Here is a 22508-nt window from a genome sequence, read left to right on the forward strand (position 1 = left end):
TCTAAAAAAATATTTACCATAAACAAAATCTTGTACTTTTCTAGAGAGCACACATGTACGCATGAGCGATCCGGTCTCTCTACTTTTCTAGAGAGCACACATGTACGCGTGAGCGATCCGGTCTCTCTACTTTTCTAGAGAGCACACATGTACACGTGAGCGATCCGGTCTCTCTGGTTGACAGGGAAGTGCTTGCTTGTTACATGATGCAGCGTGAGGGGTGGAACAGGCAGCTTATCTAACTTAAGAGATTATCATTTGTTGGGGATCTACATCCCATTTCCACCACTTCTTTAGGCCTCCTGGGACAGAGGCCATACTGGTTTTATTTTTGCATGTCCCTAATGGCTAATGGTGTTCAACATCTTTCAGGTGATTGATTATTTGCCATTTGTATGTATATGTTTTGGTCATGTGTCTGTTCAAATCCTTTGCTCAGTTTTAAACGGTACTCTTGTCTTATTACTGAGTTGTACGAATTCTTTGTACAATGTGGACACAATTCATTTATCAGATCTGTTTTGAAAAAATCTTGCCATTTCAGTTTCTTAACAGTCTTTTAAAAAACAGAAGTTCTGAATTTTCATGAAGCACAGCTTATCAATATTTTTCTTTTACAGTTCATGCTTTTTGTACCCTAAGAAACCTTTGCCTAAACCAAGCTTTCTCTGGTGTTTTCTTCTATAAGTTTTGTTAGTCTTACCTCATATTTATGTTCCACTTGGACTTAAATTTTATATATGGCTTGAGGTAAGGGTGTGAGGTTTGTTTTTTCCAGGTGTTTCTCTAACCCTGATTTAATGTAGACAACAAATTTAAATGAAATTGATTAAACACAATGGAAAATAAGTAGTATTCTGTGTTCATCTATTTAAGCATCACAATTTTGAGTGATAGGTAATACTTGTCTCCTTTCTAACTTTTTATTTTGAAGTAATTATAGATTCACTGGTGACACAAAGGAATGCACATGGCGGTCCCGTGCGCCCTTCCCATAGTCTCCCCTAATGTTCACATCCTACACAAAGCCAAGAAACTGCCATTTGTAAAATCCATAAAGCTGACACACGTTTCACCGGTAATACAGGCACTCATTTTGCATCATGCAGTTTTATCACGTGTAGCACTGCATACATGACCATCACCACAATCAAGACACTCGACTCTACCATCGGCACAAGACTCCCTCCTATTAACTCTTTATAGCCACACCCGTCTCCTCCCCTACACTCATCCCTAACCCTTGGCAACCACTAATCTGTCCTCTCTCTCTACAACTGTGTTATTTTATAAAGAAAATAAAATCACGTAGTATGTATCTTTTTAAGATTGGCTGTTTTCTATCTGCATATTTTCCTTGTTTATTCAAGCTATTGCCTGTAGCAAGAGTTTATTCCTTTTTGTTGTTGAGGAGTGTTCCACGGTAAGGATGTGTCACCGTTTGTATATCCATTCACCCACTGAAGGGCACTGAGTAGTTTTCAGTGTTTGGCTAGTATGAATAAAGCATCTTATGGACCTCCACGCGCAACCATGTGTATCTTTAACTGCTTTCCTTCCTGACATATACACTGCAGAGTGAGGTAGAACAGAATCCCTTTTTAAAGGGCTTACATGTTCAATTAAAACAATACGTTAACACAGTCACCAAGTTCATAGAGGGGGAATGCCCAAATCCTGGCCAAAATTTAAGACGTGTGTGTGGGGCTGTGACAGAGTATGTGTATGTGTACATGTGGTAGAGGGCAGGACGGTGATGGTGGGCTCACTCCCCTGCCCTTTTCAGAAGGGGTGAAAATTTAGCGTTGTAGTTTTTCCATTGGACGATTCTTTTATTTGCATTTGTTATAGCACAGACATTAACTCCTCATATATATTCAGAGTCTGGGAGTGTTTGATAATTCTATAATGCTTTAAGGGAACTCCATTTCGTTCTCCAGAGAAGATCTTTTTAGTTCTAATATGAACGTTTTTACTGAAGATCACAGTCCATTGTAAATGCGTGCATGCGTGACAGATTCTACATTTATTCTAGGCCCACCCGGAATATGCTGGTTATAGCTTACAGAGACCGAGAAAAGTAAGGTAATATGATTCCACTAAATACGGTGATTATAAATAGCCTTGATCATTTTTAGAAAGTTTTCATGTATGTTCTATGATATGCTTTAGACAATGGTCAAAAAAAAAAAAAAAAGAAGAGAGAGAGAGACGGACACGTCTGGGTGACAGTAGCAAGGAAGAGCATCCAGAAAGAAGAAACCTTACCAACAACAGCTGGGGGCTAAGTCCAGCTGACTCCAGAGCGTGGCACATATCCTCAGTGGAACTTTCTCCACATAAGCACTTCCAAAAAAAGAAACTGCCTGGTAAAACAAAGTCAAGACACGTCAGTCAATGACCACTTACCATCTGGACTCACCATCTTCCTGAATTGCAACCTAGATCCCCAGAGGAGCAAAACAACAGGAGAGAAGAGAAATCAGTGGTGTAACCGGCTTACGTGATTAAAGCAGAAGGCAAATCATTACATGTCTGACACTGTCTCCTGAGCGTACTTACTAATTCAGTACAACTTTTATGACATAGTGCCTACCTGTCCAGAGGATCTTCTGTTGACTGTGAAACACACATTAAATTCTTCGGTTAATTAATTTCAAAACAAACTCAATCTCTGAGATGCTATAAGCTCCTCCCAGGCTTTCATCTAGAATAGGGAGGATTCAAAGAGCAATTTCTCATTCTGCCTACCTAAAGCCACACGGTCCTCTTCACTTATCTTCTTTATGTTGATCACATCTTTCTCATATTCTAAATATTCCAGAAATGTTTTGACAGGCAATACACCATCCTTATCATCAGAAAATCGGACAGCAGTCCTGCTGTTCTCTTGTTTATACTTCTCTAATAACGCCTGGAGCTTAAGAAGTTCTTTTTCATCAAGCCTTAGTAACACAGCCAAGTCCTTAAATATAAGGGGAAAAAAAAACAGTTCTGAATAGACCATGTCTCTTTCTATGACTCTTCCGTAAGTGTCAACACTGTCATCTGAAATGAAATGCAAGACTAAGCAAAAGATGATGACTTTTGAATTAATGTCATAGCTGTGATGTGCTCTGCTTAAAACTTTACTCTCAATTCATGAGTAGGAGGTTATTTAAATAAACTAATCTTGAAATACTACATATTACTGAAAGTACCACTTTTAGAAAGTTTCTTGAGATTATACTCTTCTAAAATGTCTAAATTTTAATAAACATGTATTATTGCTTAATCAGAAAAAAAATTTAAGCTTTTCCCCCCAAACCAACGGGGAGTTCGGGGGTTTTGAGCATGAGCCCCCTGTTCTCCTGGCTTGGCCCCGCAATGAACCTTTCTCTGCTGAAAAAAAAAATATTAAAAGGGTGTCAACTGCCAACTCTTGTGATTCCGAGGAAACTAAAGAACTATTTGAAATTTAATGCTTGTTTATTAAGCAGCATAAACACTATAAAATAAAAGCAGTGGAAAACAGTCTTCACTGTATCTACATATAAATGCTCTATGTGGCTCTTGGGGCTGCAGAGATACAACCCGCCAGCCTTTCAAACTGTTTTTACGCACCTTATGTGCAGAAACATCTCTTGATCTACTATTATTCTTCTAAACTAGGGACAAGTGTACACATACACACACAGACACACACACACACGCACACATTTGCCATAGCAAGCAAAACTTTCTTCCCCTCATGCTACATGATTAAAGCTGCATTCTTAAACAAGAGCAGTTTTGTTATTTATTTACTTATGGATGTTGTTTTAAGAACAAGTAGTAAACTGCAAAATGCTACGGAATACACACAGGTGGTTCAATGCTATACCAAACTTATATGAACTATGTCCTACAGACAGCAAAAATGAATTAGTTTAGATTTGAATTTTAGTTTTGTATGTACAAAATTAGCCATTCAGCCTAGAAGTTGACTGCATGTTTTTTTAAGGATCCAAATAAGTCTACAGCAAAATACGGTTTTAATTCTTTAAAAGCATTTTAAAGATAAAAAAATAATAAAAAAGAACAATCTGTCAACTGATTTTTAAACGTTTATAATTCTTTTGCACACTATATTGGGGCTATCAAGTGGAAATGAATTCTACAAGGGATTATTAATGCCATATATTTAAGTTTCTTTTGCAGGGTTCAAGAGAGATAGTTTTGATTTTATAAAAAAAAAATTTAGGCATTGAAGAATCTATGAAATGTCCAGGCAATCCTATAGACATAACTTAATCAACTTGAACTTTTCTGTTGCTTGAAATGATTTTTCTCTATTGGTGAAATAGATAGCAAAAACAAAAGCTCCTGAAAAATGGCTTTGTCATTTATAATGGCACTCACAGAATATTATTGTGAAGATTGTTAAAATGTTTTATAAAATCCATCTAGAACCCCAAAGATAAAAAAAGATGTTAGGACTTGTAGGTTATTTCCAATACAAAGGGAAAACTTTCTCTCATTTTTCTGTCTAAAAATTTGTATTTGTGTATGTGTATTTACAATAAAAGGCATCCACTTTAAAACTCAATTAACTTTCAGATACACCAGATGAGTTTTATAAAAGCATCACCAGTGACTTGAAAAATCACTAAAATCACCTTAATAATTTTCCTTTAGACAAATAAAAGACATGAGGCCCTGATGCCAGGCAACCTGCCCAAGGTCACACAGTAGTCGAGGGAAGAGAGGACAATATTTCTCTCTATTCTCTATCAGGAGAAATGCGATTTCTCTAGATGGAAAGTAAGAATTTTGTATACTCTCCTCAGAAATGAGCAACACTGCACTGTAATAGAGATTACAAGGTGCTATCAGTTTTTTACGTTTTATAGAATAAAAACACAGAACATTTTCTACAATTACTTTAAACACTCTGATGTACGATAAAATATATTTTTTTAATGTATTTCATTACATAGGAAACAACAGAGCTTGCTAACAACACAGAAAAGCTGGTCTCTTCTGTTTGGCAGAATCTTTTTTTTCTTTAAAAGAAATTAAAATTTTGCTACTTCAGTAAACTGCATATATTTTAATTTGCAAACCCTGTCCAGAAGAAGTTGTATTGTATGAAGTAACCTTAAAAAATAAGGAAAACCAAATGCTTCTAGGTATTAAAAATGGATTAACAATAAGTTCAATATTCTAGCCTAAATAATATAAATTTAGCACCAAGGCACAGAAAGCCAGCAGAAGGTCTTGTAAAGAAAATACTGTTTTTTTACACCTAAAAAAACCCAAAACCTTAATATTCTACTTCTTTACTACCAATTAAAAAAATAAAAAATAATCAAAGAGATTATTTTGTATAATGAATAATGGGATTACTCACATTATCAGAGAATGGCGTGTCTGAATGAAAATCAATGGAATTTAATTGACTGACAGACTCATAAAGATGGAGTAATTTCAATTTATTGGCACAAAACTGTAGCAATCCTTCATCAACACACTCAAGCTCTATAAGGTAGAAGGAAAAAATAAAGAGATATATTTAACAGACTGATAAAAAAGGCCTTTCTTTCATTAAATCTCTTAATATTACATAATTCTTTGATGTTCTATTTTATTAAATATTGGGATGCTTAAGCTATAATGGATTAAGAAGGCAAAAATAATTTTTCCCGTCATGGCAAATGTCTAAATTTTTTAATGAAATAAGGTGCTCTAATAGAAGGGGACGTTAAAAAAAAAAAAAGAAAGACAGAAGAAATATTTTAGTCTAGTACTCAAATTTAAATAAATGATTTGGAAACAGGTTTGAAAATGTTCTCCCTCACCCCGTCAATCATATGTTGTCTATTATGCTCACACCCTGAGGAAGGACAAATAGAAAGTTGCCTGCCTCTTCTTATTATCATGGTCAAAGATATTATAATTCGACCAGAAAATGTGGATTGTGACAGAGGTATCCTCAAGAAAGGCTGGCAAAAAGTAGAATTCCACTTAATATCCTCCATCAATCAGGTTTTTTTTCAAGGTTAGTGCTGGAAAAATACTCTCTGTATAATACATATGATAATTTAAATATTTATTTCTAATACAAATGAATACTTATTCTCTAAAAAGGCAGACACTGAAAACTCCCAAGAACTCTGATATGGGATATAGCAACATGGAAGACTGTCCAAGTTCTTACAGCCATAATAAAACTTAGCATACTAAATACTTGACATTTTTAGGAGTCTCATTTATGGGTAGAACTTGGAACTAGTGATGTTACAGAACTCTGACAATGGTGTCTGGTTTACTCCCAGCCTAGTGCAAAATAATTTTTAACTTAATAAATTTTGATATTTTTTAAGGCCTTAGGATGGGATAGGGGGACTTTATCAGTGCACTATACTTTTTGAAAGAGGTATTTCTAACAAGCTGTATGCATTACAGGAGTTTACTATTTACCAAGAGTCAGCTTTACACATGTGTTGGAAAAAAAATTCTCAAAATTAGGATGCTTGAAGTCCTGAAACAGCATATTACGACTTCTCTATTAAGTGACTCTAAGTTGGCTTAAATATAATTAAATACACAGCTGGTTTCATATTTACACAACAAGCAAAAAGTCATGACTAGATGAAGTCACTGCATCACACACTACATTTTTAAATGATGTTAGGAATTCAGAATAAATTAAATTTTTCTAGCTCGGCTGGACAGAATGTGGAGTTACAAACCCACAGTTATAGATGTAATTCTTTTCCAGACAAATACATTCTGAACAGTAACAAACAACCAGAAAACTCAGAACTGGTCATGTAATCATAGTCTGTGATTTTGGAAGCCCTAGTTCCGTTCATGAAGGACACGGATGAAAAACTGTGGATTCCATACACTAACAAAACATAAATCAAAGCCTAGAATTTTTTTTTAATCATTATCATAGTCAAAACAACATTACTTAAAGTTAAATAAGACATAATGGCAGCAAGAGAACCTGGCTGTTTTTTGCTTACCACCAGTCATCTCGTCCCCTCCTGCCAATGGCTTTTACAACGCTCTACAGCTATTACCACAATAATCACTTCCCATCATTCTATACTGATATCTTTCCTCCCAGTAGATGGAGTCAAACGAAAACTATTTACAGTAAGAAACAGAGGCAACATATTCAGAGAAAGCTCAGAGGAAGATCAACAGCATACAGGGAATTAAAACAACAGGGAATTAAAAAGTCCCCAATACTAAAGGTATGAAATAAGTTTCCTTCTTTCTTATATATTATTTCCACATTAAAGTAACATGATGGGGAATTCCCTGGCAGTCCAGTGGTTAGGACTCTGCGTTTTCACTGCTGAGGGCTCAGGTTCGATCCCTGGTCAGGGAACTAAGATCCCACAAGCCGTTCGGCCTGGCCGAAAATTTAAAAATTAATTAATTAAAAAATACAGTAACGTGATGGCATCATAAGCAGTTAATACTTTCTATCGTCAGAGTTATAAAATTTGAGATGAGACCATAACCTCCAGTCAGTACAAATCCTATTACCTTGATTTTGTAAAGTGTCCATTAACGTCTGAGTGATGTTTTTAAGGCAGGAAAATGGTAAACGTATGCTTGCCAAAATGCTTTCCAATGCCTAGAAGAAAGATATGGAGCAATTCTCATAATTAGAAGGCAATGATTTTGTTCTTTAAATTTTACATTTATGCCTATACTTTCACTACCCCAAGCTTCAAAGGGAAGCTCCATTTTTAAGATGTTTTATTATACTTACCTGAGGGTTAAAGTTGCATCATAAGTATTATGTAATCAATTTCATGTCATGTCAAACATGGTACAATGACAGAAAGTCCAGACTGAGAATGAAACAACTTAGAAGGCTATTGATGTTCAACAGAATGGCCAAGACAAAACAGAAACAGAGATAAAGGTATTCACCAATAAGAGTCTGAATAAGTCTATACTCTATAGGTATAAATGAAAAGCAGACACTGTCATTGTCATGTCAATAATAAAAGCAGACAATAACTTAATTACTGCTATATTACTGCACTTGAGCATGGCTGGCTGAATCCACAGGCCATGCTAGATATGTATGTGTGTATATATATATATATATACATATAGACACACACACACACACACACACTCCCCACCTACCCGCTTCCTACCCACTAGTAGATATTTAAGAGTGGTTATCATCAGTTCCAAAATCCCTCTTCATGCCTAAAGAAGCAACAATCAGAATCACAAATGGGTCAGACACAGCACCTGAAGTTCCTACTTATCTGTTCATATCAGCACATTAAATTGGATTTTGACTGATGAGATTAAGTAGTCTAAAAGGTAGGCTAAGAATGTGGCATGAGACAAATATCAGACTGTAACACAACAACTCTGTGTGTCTGTGGAGGAGAAATGGGCGTAGAGGGCGGCTCAAGAGGTTGGTCCGGCCTATGATGAGGCAACTGGGTGAAGGATATAAAGAAAGTGACCGAAGAGGCAAATACCCTGGAAAATGTGATCTGCCTCTGTTCTGTCTACTATCACACAAGCTAGCAGCTGGCTCACTGTCCTATTATTCAGTCTTCCAAAGTCTAAACTGGTTTCTTTTCCCCCTTAACTGTTGTAAAACAATACACAACTTTCACTGTTAGGTTGTCTAGTATTTTTAATAAAATTCATAGCTTCATACAAAATTCAGTAGTAGAGTAAAACAAAAAAAATCAAGAAGACAGTGTGCACTATGCTGAAGTTTCCCAATTTCGTTGTTCCACGATGTAAGATAAGAAAGATGGTATCAAAATGAGAACTGTGTGGGTTATGAGCTTCCTTTCCACGACCGATGCCCTAAACTGCCTCTCCACATGCCCACCTTCTCACAAGAGTCCCTTTAATAACGGAGGCTGCCCTGAGGAAGATGAGAGCCCATGAGTGCTGTCAGTGGAATGGAAAACTCAATTAAAAGTCAGAGACTTGCCTGTTGTACAATAAGACGATAAACAGCGTTTTTAAAAAATGACTGCCGAAGTGAGAGAGTGGCATGGACATATATACACTACCAAATGTAAAATAGATAGCTAGTGGGAAGCAGCCGCATAGCACAGGGAGATCAGCTCGGTGCTTTGTGACCACCTAGAGGGGTGGGATAGGGAGGGTGGGAGGGAGACGCAAGAGGGAGGAGCTATGGGGATATATGTATATGTATAGCTGATTCACTTTGTTATAAAGCAGAAACTAACACACCATTGTAAAGCAATTATACTCCAATAAAGATGTTAAAAAAAAAAAGACTGTCACAGTAGAATAAGAGGGATAGAAAGAAATTAGTATTCACTAACATCCCACTACTTTAGATGCTGTGCATTATGAAAATGACATATTTGGTAAGGTCCCTGTTTGAAGGAGCTTAAAAGAGGTAAAGAGGAAAAAGTTGGGGAGCTTGACTAATATACACGAAATAATTAGAAAACAAGCATAGTCGGCCCTCTGTATCCATGGGTTCTGCATCTGCAGATTCAACCAACCATGGATTGAAAATATTTGGAAAGAAAAAATTCCACAAAGCTCCAAAAAGCAAAACTTGAATTTGCCACACACTTGCAACTATTTACATTGCACTTACATTGTATTTACAACTGTTTACATAGCACTTACATTGTGTTAGGTATTACAAGTAATCTAGAGAGGATTTAAAGTATACAAGAGAATGTGCCTAGGTTATATGCAAATATTACACCATTTTATATAAGGGACTTAAGCATCCTGAGATTTAGGTATCACAGGGGGTCCTGAAATCAATGCCCCCGAGGATACTGAGGGACGATTATAGTCATTAGCTCTCTGGTTCTGATTAAAAGTAGAGCTCAGAGGCATCCATGAGGATTGATGTGTCAGGTAAGAATTTATAGTTAGAACCTGAGCAGCATTATGAGGGACTTGGATAGGAGGAGAGTGGGAGTAATATAATGAGTTACTGTATTATAAGCAGGAGCCTGGAAAAGGTAACCAGTCTGACTATATCATGAGAGGCAGAGGCTGTGGAGCTACAAGGCCTCTTCCACAGTATAAATGCGAATGTCAATTAGTACTTTGAGAAGCAATTTATCATCAACTAGTACAGCCAAAGCTCATACCTAGCAATTCCACTCTTACACATGTGCACCAGCAAAAATGTACAAGGATAAGCACACTATCATTGTTGTTAATAGCAAAAAACTAGAAACAAGCTAAATGTCCACTGACAGGAGAGTGAACAAATAAATGGCAGTCACAGAGTGGAATTCAGATAGCACAGTACATGAGTCAACTGCAGCTGCAGGCAGCAACGTGGATGAGTCCCAGAAACACAATGCTGAAGGAATGAAGTAAGTCACAGAGGAAGACAGAGCGTGACCCCATTCATATAAAGTTCCCAAAAAGCAGAAAATGCATCAATATGTTTTAAAGGAGCCATACAGAAATGCTGTATCTGTAAAGAAAAGCAAAAGAGAAAGGAACACAAAATTCTGAAGACTGGTTACCTTAGGGATGGGAGAAGGGGACGGGATGGAGGAGGGACGTGCAGGGCTCTTCAGACTTCCTGGTAACATTCTGTTTCCTAAGGTGGGTGGTCACACACGTCGTTGTCTTATTATTATTTAATTTGAATATACGTTATGTATGGGTTTGTTTATGTGTATAAAACACATGTGCTTCCGCATATGGTAATATTACTTAATTAAAGAAAGAAGAGAGGAAAAAAAGAAACAATAGAAGCTTCCACATGGGAATATAAAAAAGGATGAACAGGAATGAAAACACAAAGGAAGATTTTAGCCTGTCATGTTTGGAGGGAAATAGGAAGAAAAAGATTTTGTTAAGAAGGATATGTACTAGCTACTCAGCAAGAAAGTTCATTTATTATATACACTTACTTGTTTTTTGGTTGCAGGGTACTTAATATCGAGAATTAATTCCTTTATTTCTGTTTCAATCAAATCTAGAAAGAAAATTAACCAAAGTAAGATTTTCACTTTTATGACAGTTAAACTTTATTCTGAAAGAAAAAATCATGTATTTGCAATATCAGTCATTCTAAAGGATTTCTGGGTTCTCGCGGAAATCATTGTTTTATTGTTACCAATTTTAATACTCCCTCGATGGCACATTTCATCCTCCAGAGTAATTCCAGTAAAAACTACACATGATTACTTGTACCTCACCTCATTCCAAAAAAGGAGCTGAAATAGCTCATAAATGCACTGAAGTGTTTTGATTGTTCCATTTAGAATATTCTATTAATTTAAAAAAAATGACATAACAGTTTGCTTCATTTTTACTGAAGGACACCTACCAAGATTGGGAGATTTTGCTTTCAGTAAGGCTCCCAGTTTCTTCACTAAGTGCATGTCCTTGGCTCGTTCACTCTTCTTATCACTAAAACAATAAATACAGCAAATTCTTACAGAATGTGAAACTGTTTTCCTTCTAACTTTGACACGCTCCAGATTTCTTTTTCCTTGCTATTCTTCCTATTTAACTTTAAAGGTTATCAGTCTAATCCGAAAAGAGAACAAAATGATAACTATGAAACAAAGTAAAACTAGTAGCAAATAAAGGACCAGGAAAAGTTAGCAGAGGGACACGAGTAAGCTGGCACGTGATACAACTTACCTCAATGCTAAATGGAAAGGGACATTTACTGTTTTCACACTTCCAGACACTGGATCAACCAGACAGATCTGGTAAGTCTGCGGCTGCCAATTCTGACTGGTAACGTTATTTAAGCCCATTATTTTATAGCCAGGATACAGAAGCCTGAGGAAATCACATACCAACAGGGTAAAAATCTTAGAGAAAGGAAAAATGTTACAAGGTGCTATTATTACAGCTTGGGACCCCTACATTATTATCAACTCAGAAGCATTCGTAAGGCAAATAAATACTGAGACCAAAAACATAAGTAAAGCAGGACCCAACTAGCAGGGTTCTTATACCTTGTTAAAATGTGCTAGAAAATTAAATGAACACAATCAGGCCTAAGCTGCAGTGGTAAACAAAGCATTCACCTCACTCAACATCATCACCAGGGGAACCGGAAAGAATCTTTCCTTTCGAGCCTCCACAGTGTAAGTAAGGGCTGGGGACAAATGACAGCACCAAAGCTGACTTTAATTCAGTAGCATATCACGGCCTCTTCAATCAGATTCCTTTGCTCTTAAATACTTAATCCTTAATTATATACCAGGCACTCGCAGGAAAAAAACGTAATAAAGGACATTTCAATTCTCAAACAACTTGTAATCTAATAAGTAGCTTTAATAAAAGCTTTACTCTAACAAAAGCATTCCTTTCTGTAACCAGGAAAAGGCCCGGCGTTTGCAGCTTACCTGCAGTGCTTTCCCACGTTGAAAGCGCCTACTCTAGGGCCCTGCTGTGTGCTCCACACTTCTAAAATGCCCCTCCGCGGTGCATAGATCACAAGGAACTGAGCTACTCGACTTGGACCCTGAGGACTTCCAAAGGGGGAAAAGTCCACCTTTTCTGGCACTCTTTCGTGGAGGTCCTCTACAATTTGGATCCAACCAGTCTGTGCATCTCGATACCCTTGGAGACAGAGGAAAGGAAAGCTACTTAGTTAGTTATGTCATCTAGGTTTAGCAGTAGCCTCCTGAAGCACTCTGGGATGTTTCTGGCGGCGAGGCGGGGAGCCTTAAGAAAAGCTGTAAAAGTACATTATAGGGGGCTTCCCTGGTGGCGCAGTGGTTGAGAGTCCGCCTGCCGATGCAGGGGACACGGGTTTGTGCCCCGGTCCCGCAAGATCCCACATGCCACGGAGCGGCTGGGCCCGTGAGCCATAGCCGCTGAGCCTGCGCGTCCGGAGCTTGTGCTCCGCAACGGGAGACGCCACAACAGTGAGAGGCCCGCGTATCGCAAAAAAAAAAAAAAAAAAAAAAAGTACATTATCGGGTGGGACGGAGGGAGACAAGAGGGAAGAGATATGGGGACATATGTATATGTATAACTTATTCACTTTGTTGTAAAGCAGAAACTAACACACTATTGTGAAGCAATTATACTCCAATAAAGATGTTAAAAAAAAGTACATTATCTTTTTATTATGAAATACATTAAACAGAAAAGAAGATAATAATTATGATAATACTAAATCACCAAGTATTAAAACTTCAGATTTTGCTATATTTGCTTCTGATCACTTTTATTTCTTTAAGAAAAAAACAGTTATCCCGGAGGCTTCGTGAGCACCCTTCCCTCATCTCATTCCCCTCCCTCCCACTTTTTAAAAAATTCTGGGGAGGTTATCAGGTTCAGACTTAAAAATACAATTAAAATATAAGAAAAAGATCAAATTGGTTCCCTGCTATTCAAGTCCCTGGGTGATGTGCAGACAGAGGGAAAACACGGACTGCAGAGAGATGGGAAACAGCTCCAGCTTGTGAGAAGAAAGATGCAGTTGACACGTCTTCCACTTGAGGGCGGCCCCTCTCACAGGCAACTGATCCCTCTCTTTCCAGTACAGGGAGGAAAACGACAGACTGCACCAGCTGCAGAAGGACAGGCAACAATGGCAGCGATAAGATCGCCATAGGGGATTTGGACCAGCTGGTATATATTCTGGAAAAGTCTTGCTGAGAACATACCCTTGATGTTGTTTCAGAAGACAAACACCATTTCAGGGAGAAATGATGTATCTGCAGCATTAAAACCTATTTCTAAAGACACTTAACCATGTGGCAGGTAAACACTGCAGGAATTCTCTGGCAAGAAGGTTAATAGTGGCCTCCTGGTCCACAGTAATTTAATGCCCTCAAATCCATTATTCCTCACAATGCTAAAAACAGACCAGATTGCACCAAAATTGTGATTTCTAACCAGTAGTCTGAGCTGACATGTTGCTATTCCAGGTAACTTCAAACAATGCATTCTTCCCTCCTCCCTGGTCAAGGAGATTTTATTTTACTCAGGTTGACAATGTGCCTAGATATTTTCAAGTCTCCCTTATAGTTAAGTTTGTCCACGTGACTAAGTCCTGGCTAATGTATTGTGGAAAAAGCTCGGCAAGACTTCAGAAAGTATCTTCAAAGTGGACTAAATTGTCAGTCTTCCTTTCCGCTTCTTCCTTCCTGGGATGCAGATTAAAAGGCTACACCTTCAGCAGCCATTTGAACCATGAGGTACCTTTGCATGGGGAAGCTACATGGAAGGAGACTGAGTTCCTGAGGACATCACAGTGACACCATATCAACCCTGTACTTGGCTCTATTGTTTGCCACTAAATGCAACTTCTAACTGACAAAGTTCCTGAGACACTTAAGTGAACTGACCCAAGCACGTAGATATGGAAGTCAAATGAGAAAAAAATGAATTTTGCTAGGTTTTGCCATCTTAAATCTGAAACACTTGCCTTGGCATTCGAGGGGGCAAGAAACTGAATTCAGGAATTGACAATGACAGTGAAAACTGAAAAGAGGTATGTAAGGAAGAGGTTAAAAGTGCCTGAGTTGGTCAAACTTAAAGGATATATCAGTTAGACTACTGGATCAAGTGTTGCTGATCTGAGTTTATGGTTTAAACAAACAAAAAGCATAAACGTAAAGAATTAAACACTGTTATCAACCAGAAGCTGAAGAAGGATAACACTGTCCAACTGCTGGGGTAGAAAGCAAATTAACTTTTTTTTCTGGATTTTTGTAAGAAAGTACCTTTCCACATGCGTATTGCAATTCCTCTAGCTACGTCCAACAAAATAATTCTGCCAAAATCATCTGTTACTGCTGCCAGCGTGTTACATGGAGACAGACATATACTTTCACCATGGCGTCTAGAATCTGGAAGTCCAAACCTGATATTTGAAAGAAAACAGAAAGCTCAAATCAAAGTGCAATCTAGAAATACATAAAAGAATAATGAAATGCATTAACAAAATAGGCTGAATCTGTTTTTATATAAAGAAATATGAACTTTCTATGGATTAATACCTAATTTATTAACTGATTACACCACATTTTGCAATACAAAATGCATAAGGAAATTTCTTCTATTACAAAATAAAAACACCTAGGTTTTATTTCAGAGATTTTCTATATAGATATCCACAACCTATTTTCAGAGAGTCTCAAGTACAACTAGATTTCCTTGATTAAGTGATACATCATAGGAAACAATACCCTCACAACCAACTAAATTTTAGAATACTCTGCTCCTACACAGGCATCTGTGTAGTTCTGATTTCTGATCTATTCTCTTTTTTTTTTTCTAGCTATCATATCTTGCTGATACCAATGCAGGTACAAGAACGTTCCTTCTTCTAAATAGTTATCTGTAAACTGCTCTTGGTCTATTATTAATCTTATTAGAACTGTGAGTAAAATAAAAGTAAAGAGGTACTGAGAAAGGACCAGAAGAGCTCATTTTGAAAAAAGTCCCTGCGACAAAGTACTCAAACTTTGTTACATCTCTTTGGATGCATAAGGGCCATTGGGCTTATTTCTTGATTCTTGGGTGACCTTAGAAAATGTGATGTGTTATAACATACTTTAAGATGGAAAAAACCCTGGAAGATGATCTTTAATCAATTTTAATAACAGATAATTAGTTATATCTCTTTAGTTGAAGAACATCTAAAAAAAGGAGGGGAGGTTTCTAGTTCCCTTTCTATTGGGTGATAAAAAATGATTTAAAAACAGAATCAGGCAAAAATCATACTGACTCCCCACAAAACCTGACAAATCCACTCAGTATCCTACAGCACTGCTGAAGCAAGCAAGGAAGCAAAGCCGGCATGTTGAAGAGTGCTTGGATGCATGGGACCCCCCATTTTTATTTATTTATTTTTTAAAGAAATCACTAAGTCCTTTTTGAGTTTCTATAGCTTAATGACAAACTAAACTTTTTACAGAAAGAAATCCAACAGCTATCAAAAAACCAATTCTCCTGCAACTTAAGCTAAGTGTACAGGTGTTTGTAGAAGAGCACACTCAACACATACATACTGAGCCCCCACTACATGACAGGGAGACAGCTGTGATAAAACAGGCAAGATAGCTTAGTCCTCGTGGACTTTACATTCAGGTGGAAAAAACTAGCCCCACATTGGGCTTCCCAGGTGGCGGAGTGGTTAAGAATCCGCCTGCCAATGCAGGGGACACGGGTTCAAGCCCCGGTCCAGGAAGATCCCACATGCCGCAGAGCAACTAGGCCTGTGCACCACAACTACTGAGCCTGTGCTCTAGAGCCTGTGAGCCACAACTACTGAGCCCACGTGCCACCACTACTGAAGCCTGTGCACCCAGAGCCCGTGCTCCGCAACAAGAGAAGCCACTGCAACGAGAAGCCCGTGCACCAGGACAAAGAGTAGCCCCGGCTCACCGCAACTAGAGAAAGCCTGCGCACAGCAACAAAGACCCAATGCAGCCAAAACTAAATAAATAAAATAAATAAATAAATATATATATATATAAAAATTAGTCCCACATTAATGACTTTTAGAAGCTCCAAAGACTCAGGAAATCAACAAATCAGCTAAGCACACAGAAAGACCATTAATTCAAGAGCGCATTCCTAAGAATACTAAAATGTGAGAAGAGCACGACAGACTTGCCTTACAGCTAATGGGGTAGCTGGTTCAACCTTGGGTTTTTGCTTCTGCACAGCTTCTTCTTCATGCTTGCTTTTCCAACCAAGCCAACCACTGGAAAGAAAGCAAATTCAGACTAAAGCCAGGGCTTCCAGAGTTTTAAACTGCAGACTATCAAAATATAAGTTAAAACCTAGTGAGATGCAAATTAGATCATTTAAATTGTGATGTAATTACCTGGCAGCATTAAATAAAGCAGAAGTGAGTTTACTTGCCACTGCTAGTGCAACGTGAGATAATAATGGTTGCGTGCTTCCCTGAAAAACAGAACATTTGAAAGAGAAAACAACAGCTGACAGATAAACAAAATATATTTTCTAAACGAGATGTACCTTAAAAAGGTAGGAGGTAGCAATATAATCAAAAGTTTTAACTCTACAGTTTAAAAGGGAATCCCCTGGTGGTCCAGTGGTTAGAACTCCGTGCTTCCACTGCAGGGGGCTCGGGTTTGATCCCTGTTCGGGGAACTAAGATATCGCAAGCCATGTGGCATGGCCAATTAAAACAAGAAAAAGAAAAGTAAAATCAATAGTAGTTTAGTTATCTTTAGGATTTCCCTCTTTAAATTGTAATTAATGAAAAAAAATTAAACTAGAACAGTAAAATGGCATTTTTCTACCAGGGCTATTGATTTCTTATCCACATACAACCGGCCCTTTTCCCTCTTATTTTTTTTTCCATTTTTTAACCAGTTTTTATTTAGAAATGTTTCATATTATACAAAAAAATTTTTAAGTATAGTTGATTTACAATGTTGTGTTAGTTTCAGGTGTATAGCAAAGTGATTCAGCTATATATATATATATGTTTTTCTTTTGCAGATTCTTTTCCATTATACATTATTATAAGATATTGAATATAGTGCCCTGTGCTATACAGGAGGACCTTGTTATTTATCTATTTTATATATAGGAGTGTGTATATATTTATCCCAAACTCCTAATTTATCCCTCCCCCTCTTTTTTTTTAAAATGTATTTATTAAAGCAAAAAGATGGTTTGAACCATTTTGAGAAGGGTGCTGTTTAAGCGAACAACAGTAGATACCAAATCTAACACCTAATTTTTCCCAATTTTAGGAAGCAATTTTCACCACTTTATCAACTATAGTTGGCGGCTTGCTCTGTCTTTACAATTCCTCATTTACTCAAATCCCTGGTGGGCTGACATCACTAACAACACTAAGCCTCTGATTACTGCACCAATATTTAAAGACAACTCAACTGAGAATTCGGGGCATCAGAAACAAAGAAGGCTGCTTGTATTACACTGACTTTAGTACCTTCTCGGTTAATCTAAATAATTTAGAAGAAAGTGAGTTGAGACTAATTTTAGCTTACACTGAAACTTAGAAATGTACTGCTTAATCTTTCTAAGGCTATGTTACCATCCCAATTTGTAGATATGTTGAAAAATCAAGATCCGTGATGAAACACTTACCTCTAAAGCATAGAAGAAGCCCGTAAATGGATTGGACCCTACAGTGATATACTGAGACATAGCGGGTGGGCTGTTTTTAATTGCTGCATTATATCCACCTATATTGGAGGCAGTCTTCATTTGATCAAAAGGGGACAGAGTCATAATACCTAATGATAAAACAGCAATAACAACACATGATTTTAATGCACTGAAATGACACTGTCATTTTAGGTTATCAGATTTTTATTTCCACTCCATTCTAAGATGCTAACTGCTGAGTTTCATTTAACAGACAAAAGTCATTTTCAAAAGCTACAAGATCAATATCATAAAACATAAAGATATTAAAGTTGCCACCTATAATTACTCTAAGCTATAAAATACTACAAAATTTAAATATTAATTTTTAAACATACAAATTCAAATGGCACAGATATATAGAGTCCACCAATATCTCTAGGTATTAGTTCACTTCTTCAAAGTAACAACTGAAACAGTTTCTTATGCTGCTTTCCAGAAATGTTGTACGCACATAAATGACAGCACACCAAATAAACTGATGTGTGCCTTGTTTTTTTTAATTTAATAAAATATCAAGGAGACATGCCTCATTCTTGGCAATCACTCAGAGTATTCCACTGTGTGGCCATGCCATAACTGATCTGACCTTCTGATGGACATTTATGTTGTTTCCCACTTTTTGCCACTACAAAGAATGCTGCAACATATATCCTTGATAGATCTGTGCATATCTATATATAAGTTCATTTGTATGGCAAATCCTCATAAACAGAAGTGCAGGCTCAAAGGGGATCTACCTTTTAAAAAAAATTTTATTAAGTACTGTGACATTGCATGCTGTAGAGTGCTGCCGATGTACACCCCGACCAAAAAGGTAGGAGAGCATCTGTATGCCCATATCCTTCCCAACACAGTGAAAATAAACCCTTTCAAACATCTACTGATACCCTGTAGTCCAGAAATCCCCAGGCTTTTACAATGCAGAGGTACTGGTCATTTCCCCAAGGCTCTAAGAACAGAAGTAGACAGACTGAATATTGACGCCCACATGCTGTGTGGGGCAGCAGAGAAGCCAGCGTCATTTAAACGCACCAGGTGGCAGGGAGAGAAGTAGGGGGGCAGTGACCTTAGAGATCTAGAAAGTAAAGATCCTGCTAGATTCCAACACATGTGGCCTTGGGCAGCGTCTTCCAACTCGGGCACTCTTGGTACATGAAGATACCCGGTTGACAGCTTCCGAACACAAACACACTGCAAAATGGAACATGAATTATTCTAATTTTCATATGTGTGTACTGCCTCGACTTTGAATGCAAATGGTCCAAAAAATGCTGGTAAAGGAAATGCTTTTAGGGAGTTCATAAGCAAACAACTTACTGGATTTAGGGATTCAAGTCATCAAATAATCCTTACAAAAGCTGAACTGTTCTGAAAGATTACAATGCCTGTCTCATATTTATGAATGAATTCATGATTCAACATACAGAATGTCTTTACTACATGATTAAAATTGGCATAAGTTCTGCCTTATTCTACCAGCACAACATCAAAGCCTGAATGGTGTCACATAGAAACTGAAATTTAAGTTTCAATACTCTCTCTTCATATTCCCGCACACTATAGGTGTGAGTATAAACGGCTACAAGCTATCCAGCAAAATGGATCCAAAATTTTAAGTGGATTTATTCTCACCCATTCTAAAGAGATGGTTGACCAGTTCTTTCCATCCTTGCCACGAATGATCTCTTCCTTCCCACAATTTAAGTCACCCACTTTTTGTTTTCATTATATAGGAAATTCAATAACACTTTGTCATTTCTTATAACTACAGAACTTTCAAGTTATCAGCCAGGTATACCGCAATATCATTTTGAAACATAATAAGTACAATTGACAATCTTTATTAATAATGTCAAATGCAATTTTTAAAAATTTTTATTAGACTACAGTTGATTTATAATGTTGTGTCAGTTTCTGCTGTACAGCAAGGTGAATCAGTTATACATATACATATATCCACTCTTTTTCAGATTCTTTTCCCATACAGGTCATTACAGAGTATGGAATAGAGTTCCCTGTGCTATACAGTAGGTCCTGATTAGTTATCGATTTTATACATGGTTGTGTGTATATGTCAGTCCCAATCTCCCCATTTATCCCTCCCCCTCCTCCCCACCACGCTCCGGTAACCACAAGTTTGTTTTTCACAACTGTGACTTTTTTTTTGTAAATAAGTTCATTTGTACCATGTTTTGAGATTCTACCTATAAGCGATATCATATATTTGTCTTTGTCTGACTTACTTCACCCAGTAGGGTCATCCACTTTCAATGCCATCCCTTGCATCCTGTCATTATCAACTGTATATTTTTTGAAACTTTGATTTTAAGCGTACCACCTTTTGACCACCACCTCTTAGCTTTCCATCTTAACTACTCTAGTAATCCCCTGTAATAATTCTGCATTTCATTAAGAGTTTCAGTACATTACTCCTACCATTTTCACACTATTTATCCAGTAACTCATGTGATCACTTCGCTTCTTACCTGGTTCTGATTTGTGTTCCATCACAATCACTCTCTTGCACGACTCCCCTGTCCCCCTCTTCCTCCACATACTCACCTGGCTCAATCTCACCCTTGGTTGACCTAAACTTTCTGCATTCTCTGCTGTCTGCACCGAAAGAGCTGATCATTGTCAGAGAAAAACAATACACCTGAGTTTTAGCATAAGGACCACAAACAAATGGGCATACAACACCAGCCCAAAATCCTACTGTCTTTCTCTGCCCCTCTACCCTCCCATGCCCAAGTCTCTTGAAATCTATTCATTGAAGAAACCAGGCTGTTGGACACTAATTTCCTACAGTCTAGATTTTGCTGACTGCATCCCTGTGGTATTATTTAACATTCTGTCCTGCTCTCTACATTGTGGCAAATTGGTGGGCTCTAGAGGACTGTTGTCTTTTGATTCACCAATTTTAGCACCATTTTTCATTGATTTAAGGTAAATGAAGACGTAGCATATATACAGCCCCTCTTTTTCCCCCCATATTCTTCCAATATAACCATATCTCAATTTTTAAATTAAATTCACATTCTCTGTTCTCATTATAAAGAACTCACTGCTGAGACAAGCTGCCTACTGTAATTACACTGCCTTAGATGTGAATTTTTCTTTTCTGGATTTATTACTACCTTGTTATTTAGGGTTTTCCCCGAACAACTGAGGCCTTTCCACACTTTCAAACACCTTACAGTTCTTCTTAATATAAATTTCCATAAAGTCAAACTCACTGGATAATTTTCTAGGTCTATTATACTGGCTAAAGAAGGCCTCTCTGACAAAATGATATTTGAACAGACACCTGAACGAAGTGAGGGAGAGAGCCATGTGACTAGCTGGGTAAAACCTTCCAAGCAGAAAGGGCAACAATTACAAAGACTGCAAAGTGGGAGAATGCTTGTTGTATTTGAGGGTCAGTAAGGAGATCAGCGTGGTGGAACAGGGCAGTGAGGAGGGGAGAGTTCTACAGGAGGTGAAGTCAAAAGGTACCATAAACCAGACAATGTCAGGCCTTGGATGCCACCGTAAGGCCGTTGGGTTTTATCAGGAATAAGATGGGAAGCCACTATAAGGTTGTGAGCAGAGAAGTGACAAAAATATGACTTATATTTCAAAATTAGCTGCTAATTGGTGAACGGATTTTAGAGATCAGAGAAAGGAAGCAGGAAGACCAGTTAGGATTTCTTTCTCCTCGATAGTTCAGGCGAAAGACAAGGGTGGCATGGACTGCTGTGCTGCCAACGATGGAGATGAGACTCGGTCAGATTCAGGATCTACTGTGGGGGTAGGAGAGACAAAGGTGGACGGGATGAGGAGTGTGACAAAAGGAGAACAGTCAAGGACGACTCAAAAGCTTTTGGTGGTGGCGAAAGCAGACGAAGACGAGAGAGAAGAGCAAAGGAGGACCAAGTGTGAGGAGAGGAAATTAAGAATTCTGTTTGGGATCTGTTAAGTTTGGATACCCAGGGGGAAATGTTCAGTAGTTGGAAAATGAGTAAGGAGTTTAGTGAAGAGGTCAGGACTGGAGTCAAAATGGAGATGCTGTGAGTTGATTTCCCGTTCTTATGTTGCTGAGTTTTGAAAGTAGGGGGTGGAAATATTTATTCTTAAATGCACCCCCATCTGGCTTTCATCCTCACCATTCCACTTAAACTTCTCAGATCAGAGTCAATGAAGAGCTAGCTCTATGTTGTCAAATCCAATGGACCTTCTCCTTTCTTGAATTCTATGACGCATTCCACAGTTAACCATTCCCTCCCAAATTTATATGAATCGGGAGCTCTCTCCTGACCTTATGACTCGTATATCCAACTGTCTACTTGGCATCGCCACTTCAATGTCTGATTGTGCCAGAAGTTAACCTGTAAAAAACACAACTGTCC

At 37.8% G+C, this 22508-nt stretch overlaps 1 protein-coding gene across 1 annotated transcript in view; it reads right to left on the reverse strand.

Annotated features, from left to right (window-relative positions):
• RAB3GAP2 (RAB3 GTPase activating non-catalytic protein subunit 2) overlaps positions 1-22508 on the reverse strand; it is an 89736-nt gene that overhangs the window by 22040 nt on the left and 45188 nt on the right. Inside the window, exons 10-21 of the mRNA XM_030868336.2 lie at positions 18058-18206; positions 16796-16875; positions 16583-16672; positions 14685-14824; positions 12351-12567; positions 11635-11778; positions 11315-11397; positions 10896-10960; positions 7525-7615; positions 5372-5499; positions 2752-2965; positions 2269-2366 (exon numbers count right to left, since the gene is read on the reverse strand). Of these exons, the coding sequence (XP_030724196.1) occupies positions 2269-2366; positions 2752-2965; positions 5372-5499; positions 7525-7615; positions 10896-10960; positions 11315-11397; positions 11635-11778; positions 12351-12567; positions 14685-14824; positions 16583-16672; positions 16796-16875; positions 18058-18206 (1499 nt within the window). The remainder of the gene's footprint in view (positions 1-2268; positions 2367-2751; positions 2966-5371; positions 5500-7524; positions 7616-10895; positions 10961-11314; positions 11398-11634; positions 11779-12350; positions 12568-14684; positions 14825-16582; positions 16673-16795; positions 16876-18057; positions 18207-22508) is intronic.

Source organism: Globicephala melas, chromosome 1 (genome assembly GCF_963455315.2).
Source record: "Globicephala melas chromosome 1, mGloMel1.2, whole genome shotgun sequence".
NCBI lineage: Eukaryota > Metazoa > Chordata > Mammalia > Artiodactyla > Delphinidae > Globicephala > Globicephala melas.